This window comes from Bombus huntii, chromosome 12 (assembly GCF_024542735.1).
Source record: "Bombus huntii isolate Logan2020A chromosome 12, iyBomHunt1.1, whole genome shotgun sequence".
NCBI classification, from domain to species: domain Eukaryota; kingdom Metazoa; phylum Arthropoda; class Insecta; order Hymenoptera; family Apidae; genus Bombus; species Bombus huntii.
In genome coordinates, this window is record NC_066249.1 from 3,638,715 (window position 1) to 3,651,631 (window position 12,917).

At 48.5% G+C, this 12,917-nt stretch overlaps 1 protein-coding gene across 8 annotated transcripts in view; it reads right to left on the reverse strand.

Annotated features, from left to right (window-relative positions):
- Nucleotides 1–12,917, reverse strand: part of LOC126871886 (uncharacterized) — a 229,329-nt gene that overhangs the window by 23,852 nt on the left and 192,560 nt on the right. For all 8 annotated transcript variants that reach the window (XM_050631202.1, XM_050631196.1, XM_050631203.1 and 5 more), the window contains one exon: nucleotides 10,322–10,434. In XM_050631202.1, the coding sequence (XP_050487159.1) occupies nucleotides 10,322–10,434 (113 nt within the window). The remainder of the gene's footprint in view (nucleotides 1–10,321; nucleotides 10,435–12,917) is intronic.

Sequence of the window (12,917 nt, forward strand, 5' to 3'; positions counted from 1 at the left end):
TATATTACGAATCTAAATCGAATAAACTCGTTACTAGCTACTTGTGTAACAGGAAACATCCATGAACGCGTTCTCTATACTCTTGATGAAGCACCAGGCGGTTCATTCGTCGCTTTTACATATTGTTACAAATTGATTTTCAATCGAAATAATCGGCAAAATACAGGACAATACAAATAAACGTTCAGACGTTTCCGATCCCGGCGTTCCTTTTATGTACGTCGTCCACGGATTACTTTACGAGAGAATATCAAGAAGACGATATAGTCAGCGTGCCATGGACAATACGAGCCGACGATACGAACCATTCTTGCCTAATTGGCAGGGAAGCGAGACCTTCTCGAGGTTTGCTTCGATAACCAAAGGAATTCGGGTCTGCCGAAAGACGGTGGTCCGGCTCGCCTCTGTCTCGACGTTTCCTCCAATGGCCTCGAATTCTGCACAGGGAGTAGAGTGCAGGATCGAAATTGCCGGCGATACGCCAATAATTCGCGAAATGCAATTGCGCAGCCTTCGTGGTGGCCGGACCATCCGATACAGTTTGGTATTGGACGTACGGTGCTTGTCCGCAGCACATAGAGTCTGCGGTGCAGGCAGATCAGGACGCTCTATGGGGCTCCATCTCGGGTGCAGCGTTCCCCTGAGTGCGGTTCGCATACTCGACATAACATAACTGCCGTAACGTCGCATTAGAGCGGCCGCGCGTCGCTGCATGCACCAACTAATCGACGCCGGTGCGACCGGCTTATATTAACGCGCGCTCAGATCCTGTCTCTGTATTAACACAGGGCTACACGCCATCCGAGCATGCACTCCGCGCCAGATATGCAAGCGGACGAATACCATCTACGCGCAGCTGCATCCCAACCGCGCTTCCTGGCCCGTCGACGATCGGCGCCTTCGCGGATATCCCTGGCCCCGTCTATGAATATGGATGTCCCTGTGGTACGGCCTCGAATCTGATCGAAACGCGCGCTGCGTCAATCTGAATTCCACGTTGCTCCACTTGCTGCTACTGGTACACGTACAATTTCGTTCATAAGTAATAGCACACTTGCAGAAAGTGACGCGAACCGTAGAAACGATTAAAAGAATATCGAAAGGATCAAGAGCGGTTTAGTTTGGAATTTACGCAAAGGCTGTAGAAACTTAAGTGCATCCGATGATCGTTCGTATTTATCGTGGTTCATTGACATCTGACATCTCGTACTTTTCGTTCAGTGACGTTTCGCACATGAGAACAGAGGTTTTTTGAAGCAACAGTCGCGGTCACGAGACGACGTAAAATAATAATCTAAAGTATCTAGGCTACATATGTACGATTCCGTGTTCCGCCACGTCATTGCCGTTGCTTTCTCGCAGGAAGAGCTCCTTTCCGCGACACTCGACGCTTTTTTCGTCGGCTGTTCCGCGCGGCGGTTGACGATTTTCTTTCCCCAATTACGAGCTGTGAAAGCCGGGGACAAAAAAAAGTCACCGGGTGAACGACCGTCCGCGCGAAAGCGTCGAGTGCGCGAATGAAAACGTAACGAGCCAGCTACACACATTCAGCCGGTGAATGGAGTGTGTGGAAACGGCTCCGCCGCAAGAGTCACAGGTGCGCGGAATAAACAAGCGAAAGAGAGGACGGAGGTTACAATTTCGGCTGCAACGGGCAGCAACCGTCGAAAACGGGGCTCGCACCGTGGAAATCCGCGCGGCATTTATGCACGTACAGCCTCGCTGGCCCTTGCAAATGAGCCTGAACAGGCTGACAGAGAGAGACAGAGAGAGACAAGGGATCGAAAAGCAGAGAGACGACCTCCTGCGCGAAGGGGTCGGAGCTGGTGGAGAAACGGCTGTCTAGCATTCAATGCCGATGTATGCGAGGAGACAATGACGATGACGTAATTATAGCTAGTTAGGGTAATATTCCAGACTGCGAAGCTGCAATGGAATGGGATTAGAACGATGGTAGTCCGGCGTGTTTCCTCCGCTGCTCCAGGGATTCTCACTCTCCTTCGCTATTCGCGGACCCATTGTCCTCGTTGTTTACGTCGATTAATGCGTTAAAAGCGTATTCCATTGATGGCATCATCGTTGGTGTTTAAACGTTACGCGTAGGTACTTCTTAGAGGAGTGCAAGATTATGGATTTTTAACCGTGGTAATTTGCGATCCTTGAAGCGTATTCGATCACAGATATGAGAAACCCTGACTCTGTTCTCTCGAACGCTGCGTTCGCGAGCATATCACTGCTAGAATGGAATTATGTCTACTCGCTTAACCAATGGAGGAATCCGACCGTAGGCCAGGGCTACAGTTACAAAGGGAACGGAGGAAGTGCTCGATGCACCACAGCTCGAACAGCTGCTATAAGGTGCATCGTTTCAGGAACAGAATCCGTTCATAACGCGGGCCACGGTTACCTCTCAACACTACCTTCCGTGAATTGGCTCTCCACCATCCAATCTAATCGAATTATCCGTGCATCGTTCAAAGCCTCTGTTTCTCGTCGACAAAGTGGAGCGTAATAGACTTTCGATTCGGGCAATATGAAGATGGATCGCAGACAAGAAGAGGGGAAGAAACGATGGAGGAGAGAGAGAGAGAGAGAGAGGACCTCATCAGAGGCGATTACACCGCGAACAGCTCGCGTCTAGAAACTGACAAGCCATTCAGGGATCGTAACCTTCCACGGTACCCGGTTGAATCGACGTCACCCACACGTACAGAGAGAAATCCGGCGGGTGTCTCCGACGTCTGGCACGACGCGCTCATCCTCGAGGGCGACACTTTCGCCGCGTTGAATGCTGCCTCTCCTGACGGCCTGTCATCACCAATTATAACCCATTCAGGGCTGGCACGGGTTAAATTACCCATGGACTACCGTTTCCCCCTCACGGGTATCCGCCGCTCTGCATATACAGAAACAACGAGCATGATTCACTGTTCCCTGAACGAGGCATCGTCTAAGTCGAGGAAGGCCCGGTCGAAATTATCGAGTGATGTACGCGTTCCGTGCAGCTACGCGTGTATGCACCGGACTTGGCCGCGTTTCGTACCTTCGTGTACGTCCGTGTAATGGCCCCGCAGAACGCTCACAATGGGCCCTTGATTACGCGCAATATCGGAGACGCGTACCAAAACAAACGCAAGTGAAAAACCGGAGGAAGCGTAGAGAAAACACGAGCGGCGGCAGAGACAACAAGCTTCAAAGCGCGACCCAAAGTAGTGGAACGGCAACTAATTCCCGGGTAAACAGAAGAAAAAACGTCTGAATCGGCGGTGGGTGACGAGGATTTTTGTCTTCGCTTAATTACCAGCCGGTGTTCCATGGAACGACGAGCGAGGTTTCCCGGCAACTCGAATAGCGACGCCTCTCATTTAGCAGGATCTTTGTTAAGCGGTGCTGTTATGAGTAAATCGTCCATCCCTTTAAGTACGTCCTTCTCGATTTCCTCGCTTTCAATTAGCTCGATGTTCCATTTTAATTTACTCTGAATGCCCCCGGGTACCATCGAGGAGAAAGATTTTCGAGACGTGACGCAGAATCAGCAAAACGCGTCACGACGATTTACACCGCGAACGCGTACGTTTCCCAGAAGATTTAATTCTTGCCAGCCGGGTCCCTTTAACAACGAGTCTTGCGACGTTCGCCCCGTTTCTTACACCGGCTGCGTTCCCCGGTAATATCCGTAAGTGCATCCCGCGATTTTCTTGCACGTGCACTTCTTACCAATGTCTCTGGCTCGCAACAGAAGCCAGCTCCGTGTCCTTCTGCCTCTGCGATCGAGAGGGATGAAACGTGAGAGAGAAAAGCGGAAAGGACTGCACGTTTCCAAGACACCCGAGGCACAACGTTAACAAGCAACGACGCCATCGTCGGCCATCGACGACAGCGAAGACGAGTAAGTGCACGGCGAATGCAGCGGCCAACTAGACCGAGTCGGTTCAGACACCGGCCACTCTACATAATTGCTGACTGTTGTATAGTGTGTGCGTGCTGCATCCCCTCTGCGACTTGGCATCAGCCCCTACAGCGTCCCTGGGGGCAAGCGTATTTTTTTCCTCACATGGGACATTCGTACGGTCGCAGCGACGCAACGTTTGGATTTAGGCGAAAAACAGGCACAAAAGAGAGGGGATGTTTCGCGACCCAAATAGCTAGAAACTAGCCAGCGCAAAACAATCTTTCAAGCAAAAGAGGCATAGATTTCGTTAGGGGATTTTAATAAATTTGCTATAGTATCGTTACTCGCTTTTTCGATATGGTTCGCGAGAGAATTCCGGCGAGAACGAGCGCGGTACGTCCCGATGGAGCGAGTAATCGGATTTCCCCGAAATAAACGCGCGCGCCACCGAAAACGGGAATGGAAAGGGATTCGGTAACCGCTTGTTTGCCATGCGAAATAACCGGGGCTTGTTTGTCAGGCATCGTGTACAAGCCGAAACTGTGACGACGCCGGCGGGGGTTGGGTGCAGTGGGTCGCAAGAACATCCGAGAGAAGGAAGAGAAGAGTTTCTCGCCTCGTCGGAGAAACGAACTGTACAGAGATGGCAGGAGAAAGCGAAGTGCTCATGCAATGCAGATCGTTAAAGCGTACCGGCGCGCGTTGCGCCGGTGACCCGAATGTGGCTTACGGAGACAAAGCGAGGGCCAAGAAGGTGTAGGAAGATAGAGGAAAAAGAAAGAGGAAATAGAGGAAAGAGTAGCGAGTAGCCCCCGTCCGTTTCCTCGTTCTCGCGATTCCCTGTTTCTCGTTTACATCGTCTCTCGAATCTGTGCCGTGGCAAGTGGAACGTAAGTAATGCTACCCTCCCACCGCGCAACTGAGAAATATCGTTGAACCGACCGTCCCCTGGACTGTCTTTTTCTGCCCCTTTTTCTCCATTCCGTCGGCTTCCAGCATCGCGTTCGTCGCCACTGGCTCGCGCGACAATTCGACCTCGGAACAACCCTCCGATGTTTATCGTTATTACCACGGGTGCAATTTCTGCCCGGCCAATCGAAGATTCGAATTAACGAGTATGCACGCCGTGAGGAAGCGGGTTTCGTTTCGCCGAAAAGCTTTTTCCTGCCTAGCGAACGACCCTCTGAAATCCTATTTTCCTCTAACGATCCGATTTGGCGAAGAAAACGAACATTAGCCATTGACTGGAAAGGTACGGTGATAGGATTACAGTCGTCTGATTCAAAGCCTCGTCGAAGATCATAACTCGAATCCCATTGGAATCGATTATCATCGATTTACAAAGAAGTCGTTAGAGGAAAGTAACATCGAAAGGCAGCTGAAAAAAAGTTCCATGGGACTCGTATCAGGCAGTTCGATCCGATTTTAAGTGTCGGATCACCCCTTAATGGCTATATAGGGGTGTGTTTTTTTCCTCAGACGGCCGCCCTTTGGCGCGAGGTTTCACCAGGATTTCGCAGCGAGCATTGAACGCAACGGCGCGTTTACGCGAAATGGAGGCGTTACGAGTAGAGTTCTGTCTAGACGTAGTTTCGTTCCATAAGGGATAGTTACCGCAGAAAAGGTGCGCAAAGGCGGCCGATAGTCGGCTGCTCGGGCGAAACACTGAAAAATATAGGTTAGATTAGGCGAAGAGGTATTGCCAGGAACCTCGTAGCATCGGGAGACTGCCGGTTAAATAAAGACTACGGGATCTCTTCTCCACCCCCTAATTCCCCTTCCCTCGTTCGCTGGGTTCGATGCGACGGAGGCATTTCTTTCAGATTTTAAAGCTTGCCACGCCGTTTCTCTTCCAAGGCTGGGATAAGGAAAATAAACGAGGGAAAGAGGGACTATTCCGTGGCCGCGGGTATCGATATCCTCGAGCGGTCGTCCCCGAAATGCGCTTCCGCGTGAGACGAGACCGATACAGCGGTCGGGACTAGGGGTTGGATCGGTTAACGACATCGGAATAAAAATTATGGCGCGCCCTTGCGTCGGTTACGTAACGCGCTCGTTTCTTCCATCATTGGTACATTTGTGTCGCGTGTACAACAACATTTTTATTATTGCGAAATTTCCATCAGCTGCGATTCATCGAGATATTTATCGCCAGAGGAAATGGAAACGAACTCGTCGTGTCTAGATAGAAGCCATTTTTGGATTGTCAATGGAAGATTTGAATCGGGAGAGACTCATATTTTTGTGCATTGGAATACCAACGTTGTTTTAATTTGTTAGATTCAAAGGTAAACGAACGAACAAAATATTATATCGCCGTTGTTTCTAATCGTCAACGGGAGTTACATTTGAACTTTTTATAATAACACCGGTCGATAGAAATAGACGAACGTGCTCTTTAGGGCAGTCATTATAACGAGTCATTATAGCGAGTCATACAGTCGAATAGCGAGCGTAGAGTTGAACAATAGCATTGAACGAGCGACGATTACGATCCTATCTCTGTACTTGTACTTACAGTGATTTTAATATACACTGACTATTATAATTTTATCACTCGTCTCTTTATTAAACCAACCAACACGTTTAACATCCACCTCAGGATTAACGACAGAAATATGTTCCATTATTACCAGGAAAAGAATATTCGACTTCGGACACGTTTCGTCCTTTGCTATCAGCCTCTGTCCAATTGTCGCTATAAATAATACCGACTGCTACTGTCTTCGATCCACTGCAAGCTACAACACCATCGAATAATTGCCTCTGCAATAACTCAGCCGACGCTGATCGACTGATATCGTGGCTCGGTTACATCACTTACAATTTGTCGCGGCGAGCGATTGGAATAGGTTGGATGGTTAAAAGCGGGAGAAAATCGGTTCTCGACGAATCGTCCGGTTCGCGTGGCAGTTTAAAACAACGGCGTCGAATTATCGCGAATCGGCCGAACGACTGCGACGACGCATCGGGTCAGGCAGGAAATAGCATAGCGGCGTAGAGAAAGAGCGACGACGACTACGACGACAGCGAGGACGGAACGAACGTTCATGGGACGAAGAAGGGAGAACGCGGAGATGGGAGTGAACACGGCTCTGATTAGCATACAAACTACGCGTGGTCGTGTTGGTTCTCCGCGTTTGCCTGCAACACGAACAAGCCGAGAGCGTTCCGCTCTCCCGTCCCTGCGCTTCTTACGCTCCTATACTCGTGCACCGGCTATCTAAGATCGTGATTAAAAAGACACGCGCGATTTCGATCAAGGAAACGGTGACCTACTGCGTGGAAAAGTAGGCGAGTTTTACTTTCACGCTGCAGGGAAGAAAAGGCAATGCAATCTTGTGTTTACAGGTTTATGGACACAGGTTGTCATTACTTTTACTACAATACGTCCATACATGGTAAAAGGTCAAGTACGGACAGGGATGCTTTTTATAACGTCGCGCGCCCAATAGAGGTAATGCGAAAAAAAGACAGTCTGTAGTTTATCGATGTTAGGGTTAAAGTTATTTAGTACAATCGTTAGAGTGTCTTTTATAAATTTTGTATAAATCTATTCTTGCGTTACGTACACTTACGTACGTTTGGAACGATTAAGAAACTCCAATGAATTTTTATCGTTTACATATTCGGTAGAAACGAGATGAATAATATACGTTAACTCTGGAGACACCAGGTAGATTAGCAAGGTTTATTACACGAGGAAATGCACGTGTCGTTCGGCGCGTTGGGTGAGCTGAAATGCTGCGAGGCGACAGAACACGCCGTTTGCCGTCAAGTGGAGGAGAAGAAGCTGCTCCAAGCACAATGTAGAGGAAGATACCACCCACAAAGTCCGGCAACTCGACGCCGAGAGTCGGCGAGTCGCGGAGCGGTAACACTCGAGATACCACGCTTGTGGGCTACGATAATGGCCGGCTATTACGATAAATTGAAAAAACGGGATACAACAGAGACGCGGTTGTGCAAACAGACGTTGCTTTCGAATGGCGTGGAAACAAATTATCCACGTGGACGTCCAGTTGATCGAGCGCGAAAACCTTGTGGAATAAAAAGCTGCATCGCTGTACCTACATCGTCGAGTAAGGCCGGGGACACACGAGCGTTGAAACGGCGCGACGTCTGTCGCGTGACGTTCGTTGTAGAAATATACTGTCCTACGATGCAGCCCACACGCCAGGAACGTACGTCACTTCGATGTACGACGATATACACATTTACACAATGGACGTCATTTCAACGCTCGTGCGAGCCCGGTTTAAAACGCAATGGTTCGTCTTGCTCGTAACAAATGATACACTCGCGAGAATTCAGAAACATTTGACGCGTGAAGAATCTCTTGACCTCTGGAGAAGAGAGGAAAAGGGGAAAATAGGAGCACACATACCAGAACTATCAGCAGAGATATCACAGAGAGCTAACGATAACGAATGTGCGTTACGATAACCGCGCGAATAGCGAAGCACACAGGGCCGGCATTGTCACGACCGGTGGACCTTCGAGAGGTTCGTGTCGATAAAAATACAACACGCCACCGGTGAATCCTGAATGCGGGCCTCTGTCCGATCCAAAATCGTCTTGGCCCGCTGCCGATCTCCCGGCCAGAGTTCATCGATCGTGGCATCATCGCCCGCCGCGTCTTTTTACCGGCGACTCTCCTGGTGCACGCGAAATTAGTCGTCGTACCTCTTTGCCAAGCAACTCATTTCGTTCCGGCTTTTTCATCGATCGATATCTCGACTGATTTTATTTTCAATCGTGGGAATGTCTCGAAAACACGCGGAACAAATAAACACCAAGCGTATCTAATTCGAAGGCTTCGGTATGGAATTGGAACGTCTTGAAACTTCCAAAGTTCTCCTCTGTTGTCTGAGATAGGGAAAATGTGACGTATTATATTTTTACCTATGATTTTGAAATATAAGAGTTTGTAATAAAAGCAGGATCGTCCGGGAAGGTTAAAATAAGAAACGCTAGACCTAAACAAAATTTCGCGCTTTATTCCTGAAAATTGCTTTCTTACGCGCCGCTGCGAGAGAACGTCCCAATCCCTGTGAGCATTTTTTCCCAGTCGTATTTCATATTTTACTACGTCGAGCGGACGACTTGCCGCATAAAGCAACGAGAGACAATGTCCGAATGGAGGTAAAGTGGGGCCTGTAAATCTCGCAGCCGCGTTTCTGCGGTGAATGCATATTTCTTCCCTGTACGAGGCTCGATAGTCGCGCGGATCTGCGGCCAACTTGCTTACGCGGGCACAAAAGCGAGGGAGTTCTGTACAGCCGCAGCACCGTGTCGGAAATTATCAGTGTAACGTTGTTCTCTCGTTACCGGCGCGTAACACTGTCTCGACGCACGCCATTCCTTCAATGCCCTATTTCTGGCTAATTTCGGACTCCCTGAAGTGCGCTTTACCTTCTTTGGCACTTTGTCCGCGTCGTCGAGGAAAGGCTTCTTTGTAATCCGACTTTCTCAACATTGTTGCAATTCTAAGATGATTCTTGTCAACAAATATGGTATGGTGTACTTTATCACACGTACCTCGAGTATATTAAAAAATCGCATTCTGTCGTTGCTGACACATGTCGGACGACTTAAGCTGTTCTTACAGTTGCTGTTAAAATTAATCGACTATCGTATTTATTGTCGCATTTACACGTATTAATTAGATTAAATCTGATTTAGTAGCAGTTTCGTATGAAGATTAAACGTAAAAGCAGATAAAAAAATTAATGTTTCGTTGTAAAATAAAAGTAGGTACATTCGCGAAAGTATTTGCGAAAAGTATATTTTTTTCGTAACCGCTGTAGTTGCAACACGATTAAGCAATTCTAACGATGGTAACGAGCTATGGTTCGATAATTCAACGCTCACTGGAATGGCAATTAGCTCCGCTTCCTGCATACATTTTAGATTCTTTTTACTATGCATTCGCGAAGCCTATCTGATTAGCTGTTGGCAAATTTTCTATGACAAACGAGACAAACGACAGGGAGCCTGGAGTAGGTTTGGCAGATTGCTCGTAAACGAAGCAACGATGTCATTTACACGCGAAGGCAGTGAAGCGAAATGACCTATTTTTGGCTAATTTAATGGTCACTCGAATGTCAATGACGCGTTCCTCCTTTTTTTTTTTGTGCCATCTACCAGACGTTTTCTTGTCCCTCCTTCACCCTCTGAATGGCCACTCGAACCCTTGAAATATGGTTACAACCCGAACGACCTCGAACCTCGAACACGTTACGATGCCCAGCCGGAATGAAACCTAGTCTTTATTACTATGGAGTCACAAGCTCCTCCATGACGCGACCCTGAAGAGTTTCACGCCGTCAAACATAGCGCTTTGTTATTTTCTATCCTGTCGTACGTCGTTCTATACCGTCATCGGAATTACTTGTAAACTCGTAGAATTTTAGAATTTGTACTCACTTCCAGAAAACGACGGACATGATCGCTGCCGTCAGGAGCACCGCCACCGCGCAGGTGATGATCAGGGCAGTGCTTTGTAGCGACGGATTCGTGTGGTAGGATGCATCGATCATCTGGAAACAAAACAGATCGTTCGTTAGGTAAATCGTGCGATTTATGATTGTCCCGGTATTAATTTATTTCGTAATGAATATTTACGATCTTCGTTCACTGTATTTTAGGATATGTTAGGATAGGGAAAAGTGTAGAGCGAATACGAATAATAGCGGTGAAATATTCGTGCCATTAGAAGCATCTTAAAAGCGTGTACCAGCTCTGAAAGCTGTACAACATCGACCGAACCCTTTCAACGAATCATTGATATCGCTAAAAGTTATAGGAACTTCGTTGATAGTAACTTTAGTGATATTGATTTATGCCCTCGCTTTCAACAAGATTGTACGCGAACACAGCTTTTTTCGAAGTTGCATTCACTTTCGGCTGGATACGATATTTCGAAGGGTTATTGGATGTTTTTAAATGGTCGTTCAGATCATTGGCCTCGATGGATTTTTTAATGAGCGTTCAAATTATTAAAAAGCCATCTCTGCAATAGAACTGCAAATAACTATTTCTCGCTACAGATCGATCAACAGGACGTCGTTAGCGTTTCCTCGACAAAGATAGCAACTCGGCCAGTTACGAAACCGGCGTGTAATCACGACACGGTCGAAAGCCGTATGACGAAATACCGTTTCTCGTACTATGCGGATGCGGTAATAGCGGAAAAGGCGTATTAGCAGCCGTGAAACCGGATTTATTCTTCAAACGTTGCACCATTGTTTTTCTCTGTCAAACGCTAGACACGCGAATAGCGACAGTCGAATCAACGAGAAAATCTAGCGCGCGAGAATCCAGCTCGGAAAACACAAGATTCGCGTGTAACGTCGTCTAACATTCTCCGCGAGAGATGCGCCTAGACGAGGGCGGCCCTTGGAAAACACACGCGACACGTGCCTGGTTTGCGCGAAGAGGAGGCAGAGAGCAGGGCGTCGGCTGGCGGCGTTTTACGCGCAGCTCCGATGAAAAGGGAAAGTGATTTTTGTTGGAATTTCCATGGCGGTGGGTCAGATTTCCGGTGCCATTCTATCGGCTTTCTTCGTCGGTTCGTGGCCATTGTCGCGAGATCCGCGCGAATCGATCGATGCGTATTGTGAGTACGAGACTCATTGACCTGGAGGTGCGAGACGCGTGGCTGGAGAGGGATGCTGGATAAATGGAAAGAACGACCAGTCGCTTTGGGACTGTGGATTTAATGCGTATCGATAAGCTACCCCTGCTATGGCCCCCCGCCCGCTCGGTATTATACTCGAATCGCGCATGTTTCGGGGGTTGGCGACGCGCCAGCGACGCGCTCGATCGTCAGACGATCGCGGACGAAACGATGTCCTCTTGTGAATCTTTGCAATTGGAAAAATCTATTTCCCTTCTTAAAATCGTTCCAAGAAATTCAAGAGACTCGGAAGCAGTGCGGAGCAAACGGGTCGTTCCATTTTGTTTTCCATATACATAGGAGCCCGGGAACAGTGGCGATTCGATGTACATCGATAAGTAGACTGCCTCGCCGAGAGTGGGAGTATACGCGCGATGGAATATTGTGCTACGTGTTGTTTGGCAGCGGTCCAAGAGAAGCAGCATTTATCAAAGGTTTCGTTGATGAGTGTATGTGTGAGAGTCTCGATAGGATCGCGGTTTGCCCGTGCGCGCGAGCATGTAAGTTGCTCTTTGTCGAGAATCACCCCATCCCTTCCACGCACTTAGAAGCGACTCGACTACGCGATTCTCTTCCTTCTCGCGGTGGCTCATCGCTCATCATTACGGAGATATTAATGGCGTGAGCTAATGGATTCAGCCGAGAGCTTAGCAGCCGGCTAGAGAATTCCCTACACCCGGTCTCCACCACTCTGCGTCGCGTTTTTCCTCACGCAGAGGAAATAAAGCCAACGGAGATGATGTATCGTCTGACTGAGAACGTGATTTCCTCCCGAGATTTCGGGACGCGCCTCCCTTTCCAGACATTGTCCGTCGAATGCTCGTGTTTTACGCCACGACGTCGAAACGGTACCAAGGGTTCGTACGTCCAGGGACGATAAGAGGAGAAAAGCGAAAGTGGCCAGGCGTTTCCTCCCTCCTCGCGATCGACTCACTTTTATCGGAACCTGACGCAGAATCCGCAGGCAGGCGACGTCCTGTTCGATAAAACCGTAAGACTGCGAACCGTCAGACAGAACGAAGGGCCTGCCTCTCTTTTCCTCTTTCTACCCAGAAAACGGGAAACTTGTGGATCGTGAAAAAGATACGAAATAGAATTTCTGTTAACAGATACCAGCGCGCAGCCGCCAAGTTTTCCAGGTCCATGCGATCGGCATACGCGCGTCTCCGCAATATTCGATAAACCCGTGCATCTTTCGTACGACCAGAATACGGTGATAGAAAGCGTTTCACAACCGATCGTCCACGATCTTTCATTCTGTGCAACTATGTGCAAGCCATAGGGAAGAAACAGTAGAACAAGGGCTATATCAAGTTGGAAGCTGGACGTCCAATTAGTACGGAA